The 20,440-nt window shown below is 49.0% G+C and overlaps 9 protein-coding genes across 9 annotated transcripts; 6 read left to right on the top strand and 3 right to left on the bottom strand.

Moving 5' to 3' along the window:
* Positions 1 to 3,689: 3,689 nt before the first annotated feature.
* N7489_006863 (ribonuclease P subunit p20 family protein) lies at positions 3,690 to 4,420 on the top strand (the record flags this gene model as incomplete). The annotated part of the gene is made up of 2 exons (XM_056712613.1): positions 3,690 to 3,762; positions 3,831 to 4,420. The coding sequence occupies 2 exons, from the start codon at positions 3,690 to 3,692 to the stop codon at positions 4,418 to 4,420; spliced, it is 663 nt and encodes a 220-aa protein (XP_056566328.1).
* A 1,275-nt stretch (positions 4,421 to 5,695) lies between these two features.
* Positions 5,696 to 5,905, bottom strand: N7489_006862 (uncharacterized protein; the record flags this gene model as incomplete). The annotated part of the gene is made up of 1 exon (XM_056712612.1): positions 5,696 to 5,905. The coding sequence occupies one exon, from the start codon at positions 5,903 to 5,905 to the stop codon at positions 5,696 to 5,698; it is 210 nt and encodes a 69-aa protein (XP_056566327.1).
* A 76-nt stretch (positions 5,906 to 5,981) lies between these two features.
* N7489_006861 (uncharacterized protein) lies at positions 5,982 to 8,043 on the bottom strand (the record flags this gene model as incomplete). Its single annotated transcript, XM_056712611.1, has 3 exons — positions 5,982 to 6,209; positions 6,259 to 6,855; positions 6,910 to 8,043. The coding sequence occupies 3 exons, from the start codon at positions 8,041 to 8,043 to the stop codon at positions 5,982 to 5,984; spliced, it is 1,959 nt and encodes a 652-aa protein (XP_056566326.1).
* A 255-nt stretch (positions 8,044 to 8,298) lies between these two features.
* Positions 8,299 to 8,625, bottom strand: N7489_006860 (uncharacterized protein; the record flags this gene model as incomplete). Its single annotated transcript, XM_056712610.1, has 2 exons — positions 8,299 to 8,331; positions 8,365 to 8,625. Coding segments are annotated over 2 exons (294 nt in total), but the record flags the coding sequence as incomplete, so codon positions are not given.
* Positions 8,626 to 8,839: 214 nt separating this feature from the next.
* On the top strand, positions 8,840 to 9,478 carry N7489_006859 (MGR2/ROMO1 family protein; the record flags this gene model as incomplete). The annotated part of the gene is made up of 5 exons (XM_056712609.1): positions 8,840 to 8,906; positions 9,007 to 9,033; positions 9,099 to 9,128; positions 9,185 to 9,275; positions 9,355 to 9,478. The coding sequence occupies 5 exons, from the start codon at positions 8,840 to 8,842 to the stop codon at positions 9,476 to 9,478; spliced, it is 339 nt and encodes a 112-aa protein (XP_056566324.1).
* Positions 9,479 to 11,070: 1,592 nt separating this feature from the next.
* Positions 11,071 to 13,517, top strand: N7489_006858 (uncharacterized protein; the record flags this gene model as incomplete). The annotated part of the gene is made up of 2 exons (XM_056712608.1): positions 11,071 to 11,584; positions 11,650 to 13,517. 2 exons carry the CDS (start codon positions 11,071 to 11,073, stop codon positions 13,515 to 13,517), a joined length of 2,382 nt encoding a protein of 793 aa, XP_056566323.1.
* Positions 13,518 to 15,598: 2,081 nt separating this feature from the next.
* On the top strand, positions 15,599 to 15,922 carry N7489_006857 (uncharacterized protein; the record flags this gene model as incomplete). Its single annotated transcript, XM_056712607.1, has 1 exon — positions 15,599 to 15,922. The coding sequence occupies one exon, from the start codon at positions 15,599 to 15,601 to the stop codon at positions 15,920 to 15,922; it is 324 nt and encodes a 107-aa protein (XP_056566322.1).
* An 897-nt stretch (positions 15,923 to 16,819) lies between these two features.
* Positions 16,820 to 18,456, top strand: N7489_006856 (leucine-rich repeat domain-containing protein; the record flags this gene model as incomplete). The annotated part of the gene is made up of 3 exons (XM_056712606.1): positions 16,820 to 17,211; positions 17,250 to 17,402; positions 17,511 to 18,456. 3 exons carry the CDS (start codon positions 16,820 to 16,822, stop codon positions 18,454 to 18,456), a joined length of 1,491 nt encoding a protein of 496 aa, XP_056566321.1.
* Positions 18,457 to 19,012: 556 nt separating this feature from the next.
* On the top strand, positions 19,013 to 19,986 carry N7489_006855 (uncharacterized protein; the record flags this gene model as incomplete). Its single annotated transcript, XM_056712605.1, has 3 exons — positions 19,013 to 19,447; positions 19,508 to 19,520; positions 19,598 to 19,986. The coding sequence occupies 3 exons, from the start codon at positions 19,013 to 19,015 to the stop codon at positions 19,984 to 19,986; spliced, it is 837 nt and encodes a 278-aa protein (XP_056566320.1).
* Positions 19,987 to 20,440: the final 454 nt, after the last annotated feature.

Raw genomic sequence — 20,440 nt, 5'->3', positions numbered from 1 at the left:
GTTGAAAGAGAGTTGTGATGAGAAGAAAAGACTGCGAGTCCAGTGGGTAAAGCGCAGTAGTTATGTTTGACCCGAAGAGCCGGGTAAGTCGTGGCGGCTGGGATAGCTCAAACACCGTCAAGGGGGTATGGTAGCTTGAAACCCGATAGGCCCAAAGAGGAATAGAAGATGGACGGAGGGACCCGGTTGGTCGGATCAGCCCTAGAGTACCGAAGACTTTTGAGTCACCCAAGGAGGCCAACAAAGAAAAAGGCTTTCGCGGCAGGCGAGTACTTTCTTTCTCTCTAGGATATCCCTCGAGAAGCAAAACCAATCACGATGCAGGATCTCCCGGATCAGCTGCACGCCAGATCTGATGTATGCAAATAACGCAAAAAGCGGCTTCAATGGCTAGCTTCCGGGCCCTGAAACGTGAGACACGTCTTAAACCCCTTCAAGGATCGAGTAGAGAACGTAAGACGAATAAAGGGCCAAAGTGGTTGGGGATATGAGACCAAGCGAATGTGGAGGGAAGTCAAGGAGAGTCGAGGAAGAAGAGTTCGAAATAGTTCTGCGGAGGGGGAAGAGTCCCATACAAAAACGCGCGGGCAGTTTCCCATGGCTGGACCATTCTGAAAGGTGGAGACGGACTCGACCGCAAAAAATCCGCAAAACAAAATACGAAAATTTCAAAATTATTTAAATTGTATTTTTAAATTGTCTAAAACAGAGAACTTAATAATTTAATTAATTTGATTAAGTCAAACCCCTCTCTCTCCGTGTCCAGAACCATGGATTCTGCTTTTTAAGGCTTCTCCACCTGCACCGACCCGCTGGAATATGTCGTTAGCCCCGATTCGTCTGAATTGCAATTGGTTTGAATCCTTCAAAGACAGCCGTTGGTGCTATTCTGGCTCCACTCGTCTACGTTAAGCACCTTGCCTCTTCAGGTAGGTTCTAAGCCAAAGGGTCTAGCTCTAATTTATGATTGGATTATCGTCCCCCGTGCCTTTCCGGCCTAAGACGGCTAGAGCTGTCTTGCATTCAAGACTCCAATCCACGCGGAACTCTAACATCGTGGCCGGGAACTAGGAGAGCCGTTACGTCTAACGAATGTTTTGGCTCTGTCAGATTCATATATGTAGCGTCATACTTTTTATGCAGAATAGGACTGGTCAATCACAAGACAGACTTCTCGGAGATTTGCCTCCGCCTCAGCTAGGTATCCTGCTCAGCTTGTGTCTACGATGCATGTCGTACAAGCAGATCTTTCCAGATTGTGGCTCATGTGGCCACGTACTTTTGTATTCACTCCCGGATAAAAACCTAAAAACAACATACACATAGAACTGCGTAACTATTATTGTACCATACGAAATATCCTCCACACTGTCTATTTCAAGAAACAACCCTTGCATTAATAATTCTCAGATCAGATTACGATTATGTTGGCTGCGATCGCCTGTGGGGCCCTGAACAAAGTACATACGCAATAGTACAACAGTGTCAGTACCTCCAAACTTCCCCGGTGATAAAACCACTTATGACCGTTGCCTTGGGTTGGATCCACTCAAAAATGATGCCTTTGGAGCAGTCACACGGAACGAGATACCAAACTTGATATCCAATATGTTGTAGGCAAAAAGCCGTGATAGTCTTCGGGGCTTGAAGAGATCAATCATTCATTTGCAGATCAATATAAACAGCTGCAATTATAGACATTATCCATGGTTTGACATGCACCTTCCACGGTTGACTAACTCCTATACCACGGTTGACTGTCCAAGTCGAGCGGGCCGTCTTCTATGCCCTAGGTGCCTGAGGCGCGGAACCTGCCTAAGGCGTTCTTTGTTTACTGATGATAGGTCTACTCCGTACTTTGAAATCTCCAGGGTTTGGGGATGATTAGCTGCATCCACTTAATTTGATCCCTAAAATCGAGGATCAAAGATCAAGCATGCACATATCCGGACTCTTTTTCGTGATCGATACATAGTACTCCGTACAAGCGAAACAAAAGAACATGACACTGCGCAGTTGACCCACAATTCCACCAATTTCGGGACCTTCCCAAATTAGTTTGCCGAGCATCACCTGACCAGTTTTCAGCTCGAGGCGAATGTCGATCTATCAAGCCCAGACGCATTGATCGTCACCACCTTTGTGTGCTTCCAATTTTGTATGCTCCGTACTCCGCACGGAGGATGAAGTACTCCGTACGGAGAAGTACGTCAATCAGCCTCAGGGGAACTTGCCAGATCATTGAGGGGCTCTCATGATGATCATTTCATCATCACCTTTATGGAGTACGTACTATGTATGTTATACCTACATGGGATATTGCTAGTTACCGGCTACCAACGACTCGGGTCAACACACTTGGACCCTTTCCGTCTCGGTACCGAGATGACGACAATGGTGCTTTAGAAGCTTTGATCCGGAGTACTTGACCTTTGCCCCTGAGCAATATTAAGAAAACACCTACAACATACTCCGTATTAATGATATTGGACAAGATGCCCAGGGGCCCTGCCCTTTGAGTATCTACAAATATAGGAGCAGCTACCTGTTCATATCAATATTCTCCACTTTAAACCATATTGTACAAAGAGCCCCTTTACACATTAACTGCGTCCTGAATTTGAATAGGCCTCTAATTGGGCTATCTCAATTGTACGGAGGACTCCGTACTCCGTCGGGATAGTCACACAAGTCGGGAAGCCACCGGGGTCACCTGGTCAGAAGCCTCATTCAGAATCATAGCAAAGACCACACTGCTCATCGCCGTTCGAGATTTGCAGCCCGGAGCTCACTAGTCTCTTGAAGTGGTGATGAGGGACCATCTTCTCTCCGAAATGCAGCAACCCGGTGTAGGTGTAATTTCGGCGACAGGGTGTGTTCCCGGATCTGGAAGCCCCATCCGATTAAAAGGAATTTCGGCCCACCCGGGTGGATGATCATGACTATACTGCATATCCAGGCTACCCTTTCCAAACACAACTATTGTCCAAAGATTCCAAGCCCAGCCTATTGCTTCACAGCAGGCATGCTCCGATCAGTGCCATCGGCAGCTAGCTCATTGAAGGAAGAGTCGTATGTGCACCTAGCGAATTCTGAAAGGGCAGTTAACAGTAGTGCTATATGGAAAGATTAGAACCGGACTCCAGCTTCCCATTTTCGCCTATGTGACTGTAATTGCCTAATGAACACCGTGTTGCGGTATCTAGGTAGACAAGTCCCACGTTGTGCTCACTGCGATGCTTTTCGCTTGGATCGTGATACCAGTTGAGCAACTACTTCTGTCAACGTCTTTAATGCAGCTCAGTAATTTGAAGATCTTTTCCCGTAGGCGATAGGCAGGACAGCACCGGTCTGCAACACACCGCCAGCATTCCGTAGCTTTGCCCGCGGGGGTCACGGTCACTTGGTATTCTCTTTTACGCTCGAGCGCACACACAAGTGCATAGATCTGGTTGTTGGATCAACCAAGTTGCTGACGTCGAATTGGTAGAGCTAGGTAGGCATCAAATAGCTTCCCGATTGGGCAGGCCTCCGGGTTTAATAATGATTATATAAGCAAGTCATATCGCGGTGCGGGCGGCAGGCGGGCATCCTCTAGCCTGGCAGAAAAAGGAAGACGATAAGGCGCACAGCTTCAATCCTTTGACTTGACTCTGCAACTTTTCATTCGTGCAAGGCTCGTATCAGCCATGGCAAAGGGAGTACTGGAGAAAAAGCTCCAATTTGAGAAAAAGAATAAAGACCTCATCAGGCTCCCAAAACGTGAGCCTTCCCATCCGAATGCCTAGGCTCAAACGGCCAATGCACAAACGCTGACTCTTAGATAAAAGATGCCAAGGTCGAGAAGCGCCCTATACCTCATGCACCAGTTGCCTCCCCGTATGCTGGTGCCTCGGTACCCAAAACTGTCTACGTCTCGAAGTCCACGCCGTTCATGAGCGCTGTCAAACGCGTGCAAAAACTCCTCCTGCAGGCCGAGAAGCGCGCCACAGCAAACATAAACCTTGAGGATACGCGCAAGAACGAGAAACAGATACTTGACGAGCTGTCTAAGGTGTCAGAGAGGCGAGAGGAAGTTTTCATGAAGGCGACAGGACGGGCCATTGAGAAGGCGCTGAACGTAGCCAAATGGTTCGAGGAAAAGGAAACCGAGTACAAAGTCCGTGTCAACACGGGAAGTGTGATTGTCGTGGATGATATCGTTGAGGATGAAGAAATGAAAGCAAAAGAGGAGCAGAAACGACAACAGCAGAAAGAGCAAGCCCAAAATGACCCGGGAGATGCGCCTTCTAAGCCGGAATCAAAGTCAGCCGCAAAGAAGAGGAAACGCCAGGCCGCCGCGGCAGAAGACGACGCCGAGCTCCCCGAGAGCCGGACGAGGTGGATTAAAATGGTTGAGGTCGCCGTCAGCCTCAAGTGAATTCGCCCACGACCACTCCGACAGAAACCACCACTACGATAGTCGGTAATTCGATTGCACGACCATCGTCTGCTGATCTGAGGATGTTCAACTGCAAAACTCCACACCCATGGCTGGGAAATAGCCATTGTCATCAGCCTGTGGCCGAGCCCAGAATTGCCAGCTAGGACACTGCGTGCCCGCACATCCTGCTGAGTCCCTATGGTCCAAACGGAATGCTCATGGTTACCACCCAGTGACCCAGCTCAGAAGGACTTTTAACCTGAATTCCTGTCCTGGTGGTGCTGGTGGAAGCAGTCAAACCCCAAGCCCGATCGAGGGCTCCTCTAACCACCCTTCATCACTTGCATAGACCCAGTACGAAATACCCTACAGGGGCAATATTCACATTACACAGGCTTGGAAGCCCTTGAGCAAGATCAGGAAAGGAACGATTCGTTTGTCCTTAGGTTGTTAGCCTAGCACAAAATCATGTACATCGAGATTTTGTCCTTGAGAAACAAACTCTGACCTACCCAGAGCGCATGCTCCACCCTATCATCCCGACGCGCTGTAGATGCTGGACAGACTTGTATGAAGAATGAGAGAGAGACAGGACTATAGGGTAACAGTACTACTCCAATTAAAAGAAAGAAGGTTTAGAAGAGGGAACCTGAATCATCGAATCTGCCAGTGAGAAACAAATGGCATGAATAGAAAACGAAATAGTACGAATAAAAACTCCTGATACGCTCACAAAGCCCTGTGCTGACATGACATGATGAATGATAATGCCTGAAAACCCTTCATGAAACGAAACGTTTCAAAGAGAGGCTGCAAGTCATGAACGTATCCTGATTTCCCCATCATGTACAGACAAAAGAGAAAGAGGGATGTCGACTCCCAAGAGGGCGACAGGCTAATAGTAACATAGTAGGAGGTAGAAGAAGAACGAAGAAAAAGGAGATGGCACGAAAGAGGGGGAGGAACAGACGTCAAAAAGACGACCAAGGAGATCCCTGAGAGGGATCTCGAGAAAAGAGTCATCAAAAAATTCGTGAGATAAAAGAGACAGTGTGGGCTAAACGGAAAAATGCTCCGAGTATGAAAACAAGAAAATGGTCCTCAGCCGAGAGAAGAACCGAGACATTTATCACCAGAAAGTCGTGACTGGCGAAAACTGAAATTTGATGAGAAAGATAGGGGAAGTTGAAACAATGCAAAGGGCCTATGCAATAGAAATGGCCGTCAAAAGAACAGGGAACCCCAGAAAGTAGCACACGAGGCCAAGCCGGTTTATTTGTCCATCTTTTGCCAACCGTTGAGATAGGCCATCAGGCCTACTCCTAATAAGACCACGCCAAACATAGAGGCATAAGGACTTGCTTCTTCCACATAGTTGTGTCGATGGTGTTGTGTTGCAAAGGTTGTGGCTGCAGCTGCAGCATCCATGTCCTTGTTTTGCGAGGTGACCGGATCGAAGCCCTGCATCGACGGAGTCTTCATCTTGGGATCCGGTAAAGAGGCGTCGCTCGTAAGCGATTGTTCCACCAAGTCATTGCTTGGCTCGCGGTCATGCGTATCATTTTTTCTTGTCAAGCGCCGTGGCTGATGCCTTCTCGGCGCGTTCCTGGCGCAATGTCTCAATCATTTCATTCAACGACTTGCGAGACTCCATGGTCTCATCTTCAGCCTTCTCGGCGCGATCTTTGAAGGATGCCATTTGTTTTCTCATTTCTGCCATCTCCTCCATCATACTTTCCAAGCGAGTCTGAAGTTCAGCAGTCTTGTCTTCCACAGGAGCATCCGCCTGGCTGTCTCCAGGAGCGGGGGGTCTCCGAAGGATGGAGTCCGTTGACCTGCACGGTTGCTTCTGTATCATCCTGCTCCTTGTTTGCGCCTGCGCCATTCTCTGAAGGCGGAACAATGCCGTTCTCGACTTTGACTTCTTCAACATCCAATGAGCGCATTTCTAATTCATTGACCTTGTCTTCTGCCAATTTGCGAGCAGCCTGCTCTTGGAATAGCAGATTTTCTAGTTCCTTGACACGTGTTCCATGAGTTTCAATCTCTCGCTTGGCAGAAGATAGCGCCTCAATGAGATTCAAGATCTGACTGGAATCACGGGAGACAGGGGAACCGGTACCGCTCTTCGGCTTTTCCGTATCGCTGCGCTTCAGCGGCGAGAACGACTCCGAGGCGCTTCGTGACAACGCATCTGGTTTCTCCGGTAGAGGCTGCTGAGGAGGAGGAGCGGGAGGTTCCGAGAATCTTGAAAAGGAGTCGACTCGAGGCATTTTAGGTCGGCCGTTCATCTGGCGATGGGCATTGTTCTCCAAAGGAGAGGGCTTGATAAGCTTTTCTTTCTCTGCATATCCTGGTTTCATGATCGTCGTCAAAAATTCATCTGCTTGAGAAAGATCTGTTGTTTGTTGCTTTGCGGATTTCAGTTCGCCCTAGAACAGAGTCAGCCATATGTAGTATTAAGGTTTGGAAATTGTGATTCGTACCGTAAGCCGCTTGACAACCTGTTCGATGGAGATTGGCGAGTTCCAGTAGTTCATCTGCCGTTGTTGGTGTAAAGCATTGAGCTGATTGCTGGCAACACTCTGGGCACTTCTGTTACTAGTGTTGCTACCGGCTCGACCGCGCATATGGGAAAGCGGTTGGCTCAGGGGAGAAGGGAGAAGGCCGCCCCCGGAGGCAGGATCCAAGTCCCCAAAGTTCAGATCAAGGATACTAGGGGTAGCGCCATATGTTCCGGCATGCTCAACCTTAGACGAGACTTTGTGATGGACGATGGTGGACTGGTCCTCGCTGACAATATCAATGCCCAACTCTAGGGTATCGCCTTCTCGCAGCTCATGCGGCTCTGACTCCCGGTTCTCAGGAGACAATCGGTGGCCGTTCACAAATGTGCCGTTTGAGGATTTGACGTCTCGGATCCAGATTTTGCCAGACTTATCAGCCCATACCTCGGCATGCTGTCGAGAGAGAACTTTGGAGTCAAAGAATCCATTGAGAGGTGTGGGGACTGTTTTGGCATTTGTTTGTCGCCCGATCCGCAGGACCTCGGGGTAGTATGGTACATTGATCTGTTTCCTATCAAAGGTACCGTTCGTTGGCAATAGAATCAAAATTGCTGGGTTTTCCGAGGGCGGGCCGGTCGGTGCACGGACGCCATTCTGCTGCGATGACTGAGGCATCTGTTGCGATGGGACGATGTTCGGAGGCTGATGCATTGCGGACATTGTCGACGATGCACTTGGTCCCGAGGTGAAAGCAGGCACTGCCTGAGACCGCGCGTTCGTTACCCCTGATACTGGCTCAGATTTCGAGCTAGGCCAGATATTCTTCGAATGCTTCTTTTTGGATGACGACCAATTATCTGACTCACTGGCGGAATTCTGCGCGGCATGGGTATCTTGGGAAGGGGCGGCCACAGTAGATGTGGAGGAAGTCGAAGAGTTCGACCCCAGAGATGACGAGGAGTTTGAGCGTTGAACGTGTTTCCGTGGCATGAACATCCGTGACACGTCGTCCGCATTCACTGAAGACAGAGCTCCTTCTCCTCCGTTACTAGAACTGTACCATCCCAAGCGAGACCCCGATTCGACACTAGGCGGAGATGCCACAGCCGTCATGGAGAAGGATGCGAATGGTTTAAGGGAATGGGATATCTAGACGGAGCACGGAGCGCGTCCACGGTTGCGAATTGTAAAAGGGGCCGTATTCTGAGATAGTCTGAAGGGTGAAAAGAAGACGTCTAGTAATGCTGGTTTATGTCCGAGGGTTGGGGATATTGAATGCGCGCAAGGGTGATTGGAGCTTTAGTCGCCCGACTAAAATCAAGACGGTCGCGTTAGTGCTGTTTGGGGAGAGACAAATAAATTGACTCCTTAGGTCGAGGTCTTGCCTCGACCCCACAAAAACTGTTGTATATTTGGAGAGGAGAGTAAACTCACTTCTGAATTGTGTACTGAGAGATATTTAAGACTGAATAAAATAGGTGCTTCAAAGGCCAAGGAGTTGTGTGGAGGTCGGAAATCGTGAGCGACCGGTCTCACGCCAGAGCAATGACAGAAGCACAAGACGGGGACTGCCGCCTCGGCGCAGGCTTCAGGCAGCCCTTTAAAAGATGTAACGGAAAATAAATCAGAGATCGAGGATAGTTGCCATGAGGGAACCCAGGCAAGAGCGCAAGAGGGCCATTCATTTCCTACTCCCTTGACGCCGCCAGGCAAAATAGGTCACGTGCCATACAGGCACGTGTGCGATTTAAAGCCCGTTGGGGGTTCACGTGACTAAGGCGGAGAAGCATCAAGCCGGGGAGGAAAAAGAGCTCGTTCCTTGACCCTCACAACGGGATATCTCATTCAGCTCGGAGCTGTTACCTGCTGTTTTTAATTTAATTGACAAACTTTCTCTTAGTTTTTCATTATGCCTGTGGTTGCTGGACCTCCCGCTCAGGCGGGCCCAGGGGGTGCTCCCTCAACCTTTGACAAGAGTATGTCATCTACAACCCAGTGATATAGATCATCCGCTTCATGTTCTTGTTACTTGGGGAGCTAGATGTATGTGGACCAAATGCGCTGACTGATTCTTAGTGAAAATGGGCTGTATGATGGGTTCCAGTATGTGATCGCAAAACAACCGAGCCTTGTGTACTAGCTTTTAGCTAACATAGCTCCCCTCTCAGCTGTTGGTGGCATCATGGGCTTCATTATTGGTTTGTCCCATTCAGTCCCCAAATGAAGACGTTCTGGATAAGCTAACTGGGAGCAGGAACCGTGACGATCTTTCAGTATGGCGCTGGCCCCAACGGTGTCATGCGGACTCTGGGCAAGTACATGCTGGGTTCAGGTGCCACTTTCGGGTATGTTGACTGTCTCCTTGAGCTTGGAAGTTATACTAGTTTGATTGAGAATATCTGGCTAATGGAGTTCTCTTCAAAGACTCTTCATGTCCATCGGTAGCGTCATTCGCTCTGAAGGACCTCAAAACGATGCCTGGCTCCGTGCTCGGGGACCCCCAATGATGCTCCCCCGACAGAGCCCCCTCCGGCCAATGCGCCAGTAAACACAGTTTTTTCTCGCAGTCTCAGGACTATATTCGGGAAACATGCGACATGACCACTCCCCGGCGACATCCCTTGTACGATATAATCTCAATGGTGAAGAGATACTTTTTTTCTGGTAGTTTCAAGAGACAGGAGAACTACCCAAATATGGCTGTAACGGACAGGTTCTCGGGTACTTGCTACTTGAGCACGCGATGTACATAATCTAGCAGTACCCAGAACATGGATGTTGAAGTTCAATTGCCTCAGTTGTTCCCAACCATGTTAGGCGTTATCGTGACAATATATCCTTTTTCTTTTTGGACTCCCACGATCCAGGTCCGTGTTATTGGAAAGGAAACTCCCCTCCTGAGCTGTATAGGAATGAAACACAATGATATAACCCCTAGTGGGAGAGTGCATCCAGCTCAAACAGAGATCAATCTACGGGGCCATGGATCACTAACCCTTGTTGATGTTCAAAGTCAGGGCAAGAAATCTGGTTGGTTCTGAATATGACCACGTTGATAACTTCTAACAAAGTCGCAGCCAACTCCCGGGCTATCATATTAAGCGAACTGGCATGTATTTTGTTTCAGACCTCCGAGGCTGGCTTCCAACTTGCGGGGCCCCTCAAATGTAAATCTGGGGTCAACTCCAATGCCCAGGCTAAACAGGAGCATTTCGAGACTATAAGCCTCCAATTGCGGATGACCCTCGTCTATAGTGACATGTCATTGTTTTCTCTTGATCTCAGTCACCAGGCTATACAAAGTGTCCTGTCTCAATCCCTTGTTCTTAGAGGCCATCTTTATTGGCAATTAGCCGCCGAACAGGCAGTTGTACCAATCATTTCTGTTTGTTCCCGTTTGTCCAGTGAGTCCCCGAAACCAGATGCAGAGATCAATGTTGGATTGCTGTTCCAGCTGTTCTTGGATATTTAAGAGATTTAATCCCAGATTATTCAAGTTTGGAGCTGTACTCTTTGGTTTGACATGTGCAGGTATGCGGAGGTAGAACCCTGTATATAGTGAGGCTGTGCCAGGTGAAGATCAATATCAAAGTACGGGCAACGGACGCGAATGCCACAAGTACGGTCGCAGTAAAAGAATAGCACGACAGATATCACAGTGTTATAATCAGGATTAAGCATTATTACTTTATTACTTACCTTCAAATGAGTCACCGGAAACACAGTCAGCCCCTTATATGTCGACTGCACGGAGTACAAAGCAAGTAGCAAGGCATGTCTGCTTCACCAATCGAAACACTCAACCTACGGTGTAGGCAGGTGGATTCTATTTCGATCTGCTGATTGCCCTGATTGCCCAGGTTGTCCAATAATGAAGCCTTTTTGCCCCCAGGCCTACAGTTACAGCCCAATCTCTTTTGATGGGCGCTAGGACCCCGTTCTCCCAACCCCCTAGCACAGGCAACTTTGACAATCGCACATAATGGAGAATTGTAGCCATCCAATGGGGCGGCGCTTAGACCGACACCTGGGTTCTTGACATATGGATGAGGCTCAAATTTGGGGACTATATAAGGAACCGTCTCTGCTAGGACCTCTGCGAGGGGGTTTACCAACAGAGCCTCTGTCCCACCTCCCATCATGGCTACTCAGCTAGCGTCTCGGGTCCTTCATTATAGCTGTACTTTGGTAGCAAGTCTCTACATTGTGATCTGTTTTTTATTTAATCAAACTCCGGTAAAGAAAAGAAAGGCTCGCTCCAAGCGCCGCAGTCGACCACGGGTCCTCCTGACTGCCTTGGTGGTTTTCACATATGTCAGTCAAACGGTCTTGAAAATCGCCACCGATTATTTGGACCGTTCTCAGCCGTTCCTGGTGCATATGACCTCTCAAGCGGTCGTGTGGACTGCACTGTGGGTGCGACAAAAACCATCCAAGTACGAAGTGGCTGGAGCTTCGTTGGTCACCGCTGGTTTCGAAGTTCCACTCCTTGCGCTCTCCTTGGGTTCCAAACCGAGACAATGGGTACCAATCACGCAGATCACTATTTCAGCGGTCCGACTTGCCTTGCTTGTCTTTGTGACAACTGCGATTCTATTTGAAACCAGACAGAGGAAGAGAAAGACCTCGGAAGAGACACGCCCATTCCTAAATGGTAATCAGACAAGATATGGCGCAGTGAATGGGAATGAGTCGGACAATAGCAGCGTGGACTCCAAGAGCGAGAGCGATTCGGACACCGACCAAAAAAGAATGATGCAGCCGCACGCAGGAAAAGACTCCTCAATGAGATGCAGTCGCTTGGGGGCTGGTGGGATTATCTGAAAGGCTTCTCGGAGAAGATCTTTCTGCCCTATTTGGTTCCCAGGAACAATCTGAAAGTGCAGCTTTGTATCGCTGTCAGCATCTTCTGTCTAGTATGCCACCGTGCCCTGAATATCCTCATTCCTCAACAACTAGCAGATGTCACTGATAGCATCTTTGCCCACAAAGCCCCATATTCTTCTCTAGGGAAATGGGCGCTGCTGCAGCTCATCAGTGGCGGAGCTGGGCTAGGATTGATTGAGACGCTTGTCAAGATTCCGATCAGGCAGTTCTCTTACCGTCAGATCACCACTGCTGCCTTCAGTCATGTCATGAACCTATCAATGGATTTCCATATCGAAAATGACTCGGCAGAAGTTATGAAATCCATCGACCAAGGTGGAGCGCTGAACAATCTGTTAGAAGTCGCCATTTTAGATATTGTCCCGACAGTGGCTGACTTAGCTATTGCGTGCGTTGTCTTCTATTTGAAATTCAATGTCTACGCCTCCCTTCTGGTGGTGATCGTATCTATTGCCTATGTTGCGGCAGAGGTCTTGACCTCTAACTGGAATGTGGACGCCAGACGCGAACTATCACAGGCACAGCGGACCGAAACTCGCATTATGCACCAGGCTGTGCAGAATTGGCAGACTGTTACATACTTCAATCAGTTCTCGTACGAGAGGTCCCGCTTTGGAGAAGCAGTTGACCTACGCTTGAAGGCCAGCGCCCGTTTCGGTCAACGCCGAGCAGTTGGCAAGTCTCTCCTGGATTTACTCAAGCCGGTTTGCTTCGTTGCCCTGGCCTCGCTGATCATACACGAGATCTCCACGGGGCGTTCCTCTACAGGAGACTTTGTTTTCTTCATTCAGTATTGGTCTTCGCTTATCTCTCCGTTGGCCTACCTCTCCGCGCAATATCGCTGGCTTGTCTCTGACCTAGTCGATGCCGAGCGGCTAGTCTTCCTATTCCAATCTAAACCCAGCGTCAATGACAAGGAGTATGCTATGCCATTGAAACCTGGCGATGGCCGTGTTTCATTCCACCATGTTGACTTTGCCTATGATTCTCGGTTAAAGACCCTCAAGGACGTGGATATTTCTATCGAACCCGGGACAACGGTTGCACTAGTCGGTATGACTGGTTCAGGAAAGACAACAATCCTTAGACTTCTTCTCCGACTTTACGACGTTACTTCTGGCCATATCGAGATAGACGGCCAGGACATCCGCGATATAACGCTCAGCTCGTTACGCCAGACTATCGGCGTGGTCCCACAAGATCCTGTCTTATTCAACGCGTCTATCATCGAGAATTTGCGATATGCCCGGCCCTCAGCCACGGATGAAGAGATCCACGAAGCATGTCGTTCCGCGGCTATTCACGATAAAATCCTCACTTTCGTGGACGGATACGACACCACAGTCGGAGAGCAGGGTGTCAAGTTGTCTGGCGGTGAACTCCAGCGCATGGCCATTGCCCGGGTTTTCCTGAAGAAGTCGCCGATTCTCCTGCTGGATGAAGCAACTAGTGCCGTGGACTCAAACACGGAGTCGGATATACAGGTTGCGTTGGACCGATTGAGAGCCAAGCGGACTACGTTCGTTATTGCGCATCGACTTTCTACTATTTCCGGCGCTGACCGGATCCTTGTTGTGCATGAGGGAGAGGTTGTCGAGAGCGGGTCACACCAAGAGCTGCTGAAAAAAGAGGGTGGGAGATATCAGAACCTCTGGCAGAATCAGTTCGGGGGTATGAATAATGGAAAGCCTGCGCTGTAGGTGAAAAAATGGAATGATTCGATATGAAAAGGCAAATATGGGGAGATAATTTGAAAAGAATGTACCTAATGAAATTGACAGTTGTGATATGCTCGAGCTTCAAACACTACACAGTCTTTACCCGGTGGTAGGTACCGATATATATTTCACCTAGCCTTTATAGTATTAATCTCTAGAGCCGCTATTTCTGAGGCACGGATTATAACCAAAGCTGAAATGATACTATCCAACCTGTTATTTGAACTCCATGACCGGGATAATGCGTGGGATTTTGGTGCCATATATTGGCCCGATTTGGTTATTCCAAGACAAAACGCGCTGCCTTGTTTGTCGGGAATTTAACACAGTAGATGTTGACCAACCAACTGGCGTCTATTCGCTCTCATTTCGGGCTACCCCGAACATGCAATTTCATTGAACAAAAATTAAGATTGTGCAGTAAGCCCGAAAGGGAAAAGAATGACCTCTTTCGACTTGGTCTCCATCGCCCCTTTCTTTTTCCTTTTTTTTCTGTCCAAGTGACTTAGATGGACAAGTCTGGACTATGGACTATGGTCCGTAGTGGATAATGATCATCCTAAATTTTCAAGTTGATCGGCACGACAGAGTATAGCTTGTCGTATTGCTTATGTTGTGTTATTGAGGTCGTGTGCAAAGTGGGTACGGAGGAGATAGGGCCTTGCGAGCCCAAAGAGTCCAGGGCCCCTGAAAAACACCCCTCTTGCAACAATCGTGACATGTCCATAGGGCCAACGCATCACAGAATGTGCCCACTACAATGTACTATAAGGCTAAGGATATGAATGAGGGAACGTGGAATGACTCACCGTTCCTCCCCAGACCTCGGGATTCTACGCTACGAAATAGAGACTCCTAACGTAGTAGTCCCGAGCGATGATCGTTCGTTTTTCGTCCCTGAATGGAACCATGGAGACGATCCACAGAGCCTTATGGAGTATATAAAAAAAGTCTCTTCTCAAAAGTGTGGGAACCAGGCAAATTCAGGCAAATTTCAGTATTGGCTAATAGGTGGCACTACCGGAATCACTTTGTAAGGCAAGATGTAAGCCCTGGAGATCAAGATCCAAGGAAATTCCTCTATACGGAGTAGACCACTGTTATTGTGTTTAAGGTCAAATCACAGATCGTTCCTGCGCATTATGCCAGGGGTTCGGAACAGACGGAAGTGCCGGGAAAGTGAACACTTGCAGTAGTGTGTGATGCCCAAGAATCGTCATTCTAACATTCTACCTAGGTAGGTAATAATACCAGAGGTAGTAAGCAAAGAACACAACTCGCAATTGGATGAGGAAATTCGCTAAACAGGGATTATTAGTATTGGGAAATGCCGAAATTACATGGAGTATACGGAGTGCCTAGGCGAAAAAATTCTCGTATTGCTGCACCACTTGGGACACGGGGGCTTAAAGGCGAACCCTTCCGAGGTAGTTGAAATTAGTGAGATGGCAATACGGAGTAAATCCGTGCCATTTGGCTATACGAACAATCACTTCACCCCTGGCGTCGAGAGTCTGTGCGGAAGACCCTTTGTCCTTTTAGGGCTTGGAATGCCAATTCTGCGATGGAGCCCAATCTTGGATAGTCCCATCGGCGTATTCAAGGGGCCAATAGGATGATCATATATTCCACATCAGAAATCAATAATAATATAAACAAAATTAATAGGAAAAAAAGAAGAAAAAAACAAAAAAACAAAACAGAATTGAACTTTTTCCCCAGGTTCGAAGGCGTGCTGTTTTATGCCTGTATTTAACCCTGCACATGCCACGCCCTGGTAAAATTCCCTTTTCTTCCCTTTTCCCTTAGGCGCATTAGAGATTTCTCTCATATACATTCATTTTCAAGTCGCTCGTTTTATATTGTTTGAGCAGTGCTCTATACAATCCTTATATCCCAAATTCTTTGACGCTCACTCTTTTGCGATCAATTCTGAAACATCTTTTCTGCCTCTCAAGTTTCATACTTCGGCACCAGTGCTTCACCTTGAATCGAATTCAATCACCTTGCTCCTACTTGCTCCTACTTCTCTATTGATATTCCCCTTCGAGTCAATTCACAAAATGAAGTTCACTGCCATCGTCGCCTCCCTCTGCCTAGTGGCAGCTCCATTCGTCGCTGCAGAGGAGACCACTACCTCAACTGCCACCACGACCATCACCAAGACTCTGATTCGTGTCAATTCAGTGACCCCAACTCCTAGTTCTACTGCGAGCAATATGACCACCATGGCTGCTTCGACGTCAACTCCTCTGTCTCACGCAGCCTCCACTACTTCTGCTGCCGCCGCTACCTCGTCCGGCGCTGCGGCCAACATTGGCGCTGGCATGCCAGCTGCCTTGGCCGCTGCTGGCTATATCGTTGTGATGGTGGGCCAAGCCCTGTAATCACACTCGCGATTTCGCGACTTCTCGGCAAGATGCCTTTACGCAGGCAACGATCATGAATTGGGGCCATTGCCAATACCACGCCCAATTCATACTGCATGACTGCTGCCTTGTCGATTACCGTTCATCTCTAGCAGAGCCGGGATCTTACTTCATTCTATTTTCTTCTTCTTATACCTTTAACATTTCTATTCCTCTCGGCTGGCTGAAGAACCCATTTTCGGAGAGGAAACGGTTTTACGCTTTTTCAAATACCCCCATTTCTTTTCTTTTATATTTCATGACTTTTTGGACCGATATGAGTTGATGCTGTTATTATTCTCTCTTCTTCAAACCCTGTTCTTTCAATTCGTTTGTCCATATACGTTGTCACGGATGACTTACTACTCGGATTGGTCTGGTTGATACCCAAGACTCCCACGAGCCGGCTTTGAGCCATCCACAGAATATAGGCACTATTTTTTCTTCTCTCCTTTGATAACGATTCCAACCGTAAGCACCAATAGCAACATACGAACGTATAGAGTCGATAGAGAAGATCATGTCGATCCAACATTCCAGTGGGGAAGCCGTAAGCTCCGGGGTCAACTGACATGCCCGTGCACGTGTGATCTGATCTTATCTTTTGATCTGATCTTTTTCCATTCCAAGGGGATATGCAGGCCATTTTCTCTTCGCAAATATCAAGGACCTGCCAATTGATCCCAAATCCATACCCTTATCTCCCCCAATCGCGCCATTAGCGCGTTTGTTGACACCCGCAGCTCTCCATCGCGGGTTCTCCACAACGCGTCGCGCAACCCCGAACATCAGATAAAACCCGCGTTTGACTAAAACCCCAATGAGCCAGGCCGATAACCACAAGTGTCTCGTCTGAACCCGCGAACCGAAATCGCAATGGACGGCGAGATCCCCCTCCCACCGCCGCGACGAATCCGGCACCGCTCGCCCGCGACCGCGAACCCCTCGGCAACAGGCTTAGCGGTCTCCTCGTTCCAGCGCGCGCAGCGACTGTCGCGCTTTGATGACCGATCTAGTCAGCCATCTAGTGATCCGGCGCTTTTCTCCAGTGATGATATCCCGGCTTCCGGGCTGGAGAACTATCATGCGACGGTGTCCGGGGCGGGTCGCAAACGGCGGTATCGGGGGACCTGGTGGGGGGAGCAGGTGTTGGATCCTAAGCGGAAGAGGGCGGACTTTAAGGATAAGAGGAATGTTGATAGTGGTGTGTGGATGGGGAGTGATGAGTCTGGTGCTGAGTCGCTTTTGCCGTCAGAGGACGGCTCGACGTGGGGGAAGACTTGCGCAAGTCTGTGCTTGATCCTAGAAAACCTGGAAGCTCTGCACCTTTCCTTACTGAGATGGAGAACGTTGTACAGACCCGTGCGTTTAGAAGTGCTGGAGAGTCTGATGCTCATCGATTCGCGCGGGAGGTTGTCGGTGATTGTCTTGATAAGGGACTTGAGAGCATTGATCTGGGGTGGGTGCTAATCTCCTTTCATCTGATGTTCTGGTTTCATCTGCTGTTCTGGTTTCATCTGATGTCCCTGCTACATGGGTCAATTATACTAATACCTCTTCTACACAGCGACTTCCATCTGAGAACCATACCATCGGGTCTCCTGCCACCCCTGCAGCACCTAACGAAGCTTCCATCTGTCAAGGAAGCCCCAGTTTCAGAGAACGTGTTCACGTCTCTGCAGCCATTCCTCAGAATATATCTCCCGAACAACTCCCTGTCAGCCCTGCACAACGATCTCTTCGAGCTCAGCAACCTCAAAGTCCTCAGCCTGCGGAACAACAAGCTCACCGAAATCCCATCTACAATCCGCAGACTGACAGCATTGGAAGTCTTGAACCTTTCCGTAAACCAATTGACCTACCTTCCCTGGGAGATCCTCAAACTCATGCAGCACGGTGAACTGAAACACCTGACCGTACGCCCTAACCCATTGCTCCCAATCGAAGAAGCCCAGATCGCAGAATGGCACTGCAAACCGAACGACAAAAAGGAACCAGAGAACGACGAGGACTCTACTCCTTCATTCCAATCCCAAGAGGAATCCTCTCTCAACGAGGGTTGGGCCCCTCTCCACGTTGCAACAGGCCCGATCACCTACATGGATATGGAGGGCAACCCCATGGGAGACAGCCCATCCCGCAACAGACCCACTCCCACGCCATCAGGACCGACATCTCCTGTCAACGACGCCCCGTCCCTGCGCGAAGTTGCGCTCCGTGCTGTGAGCAAGCTCCCTTACCTGGAGCACACCACCGACGAAGAACTAGCCGAGTATCCGGCCCTGCTCGTGCCCTTGCTGCAACAAGCGAGGGAAGTGCGCGCTGCGGGTGGACAGCCCTGCTCTGTATGCCAGCGAGAGTACGTGATTCCCCGCACTGAATGGATGGAGTGGTGGGACTTTACCCCGTGTGAGAATGGGATGAAGATGCCTCGCTGTCCGGGTGAGAAGCTTCGGCCTTTGCCTTTCCGTCGGTTTGGTTGTAGCTTCTCGTGTGTGCCGGGGTCGTGTTGAACATAACATTAACTTTCACTCCTTTGCGTGATCACTTCTTTGCGTGATGGGTTGCTTTCTTTCGGGTTTCACTTTGTATGTATTTGGCTTGCATGTTTATATGGATTGTGGTGCTGGGACTTTGTATTTTAGACTGTAGAAAGTATGACAACTTGGTATATTTACTCACCCTCCGTGGTTGTACTCCGTGAATGTGCTGACATTGGATATCAAGTCAAATCCACAGTCCTTGTTAACCGTGAATCGGACGACAGCTTAAGTCCTTTTGCTACCCCAACAGATCCATAAATCCTCTGTGAAATGCAACCATAACCCCAAGGGCCAGTGATTAGCATCAAGGCTGAAACGCACAGACCATATTAACTCCGTCATCGCAGCCCTAAGTCCGAGGCATGCAGCAAGAAAGCGATATAAAAGAGCCGTGCTATCCTGCTATTATATCCCTCCAGTCATAATTATAATTTCCCCGCAAATAAAAAACATCATCACAGAAAGAGAAAGTGAAATCTTAAATCTCCACCATTAGCCCATCATCCAACACCCACCACAAACCACTATGACTACCCAAGCACCAACCTTCGCAAAACCCAACCGCCCCCTAACCTGGCTAATAACAGGCTGTTCCTCAGGCCTAGGCCTCTCACTAGCCCGCACCGCTCAATCAAACGGCCACACCGTAATCGCAACATCACGACAACCCTCCCGCACCCCGGCGCTCGTGTCCGAGATAACCCAAAACGGGGGCGAATGGCACACACTAGATGTCGACAGCGCAACCGCCGCTTCAGAGCTAATATCCAAGCTCGAGTCCGCGGGATACAAGATCGACGTGCTGGTCAATAATGCTGGATATGCGATTATCGGGGCAGTGGAGCAGTTCTCGGATGGGGAATTGCGGGCCCAGATGGAGACGGTGTATTTTGGACCGAGTCGGCTGATTGGTGCGGTTGTGCCTGGGATGAGAGAGAGGCAGTTTGGGGTTGTCGTTAATGTTAGTTCTGGGGCGGGGTTGGAGGGGAGGGAGAGTATGGGTGCTTATGCGGCGGCGTAGGCTGCTATGGATGGTAAGTTCCTTTATTCTTCTCTTCTTCTTCTGGTGAGGAATGTGTCTCTTTTATGTATTGATTTGTATATTTTGCAGGTTTGTGTAAAGTGCTCGCTAAAGAAGTCGCACCCTTCAATGTCCGCATCTTGACCGTGTGGTTGGGAGTGTTCAATACGCAGTTTGGGTCTGGTTGTCGTTCTCCTGCGAGCCCTTTGCCGGTGGACTATGTCGGCTCTGTGGCTGCGCAGATGATCGATGTCTTACTGACAGGCAAGCTTGTTGCTGATGGGGATAAGGATAAGGCTGCCAAGGCGATGTATGAAGTTGTCGTTGGCGAGGGCGTTGGCGCTGGGCGCGAGAGCGAAGGGTTCTTGCCTTTGGGTCGGGACATGATTCCTCGCGTTGAATTGGTGCGCGATCGGCTGGTTCATGCGCTTGATGTGTTTGGGGATATTGCTGAAAATGTCTATGTCGAGAAGGAATGAGGTTTGAGTGCTGGGCCTGCATGGTTTGAATCGAGGTGTAGCTAGACAGCTTCGATTACTATCAATTACAAGTGCAGCGGCAGAAAAGCGTGTGTGTAGGTATAGATGTGATTTATTAGTGTCAACGGATGACCAGATAGTCATGGCAAACCAATTGTGTCAATGACAGCTAAGTGTCAATGGAATCCATTCAGATATCCATCCTACCAAAAGAAGATAAACATACAAGATATTTGAACGATTGACCCGCGGTATATCCTAGCCGCTTCAACAATGCTTGCAGACACTTTGCAACTGCCCAGCACGCTGAACTGTTCTCACCCAACGCCAAGCAGATCCAAATCACCAGAAACTCCAAACGACCGCTAATACAGCATGCTTCAATACAAGGAGAGCAATTCCCACGGGACAGAGGGGGAATGGTTAAAAAAAGAAATTCGAAAAGAGTGGATAG

The sequence above is a fragment of the Penicillium chrysogenum genome (assembly GCF_028827035.1).
Source record: "Penicillium chrysogenum strain IBT 35668 chromosome Unknown utg000004l_segment0_segment0, whole genome shotgun sequence".
Taxonomy (NCBI): Eukaryota; Fungi; Ascomycota; class Eurotiomycetes; order Eurotiales; family Aspergillaceae; genus Penicillium; species Penicillium chrysogenum.
Note: the sequence above shows the minus strand (reverse complement) of the source record. Positions and strands in the feature narration are given on the sequence as shown.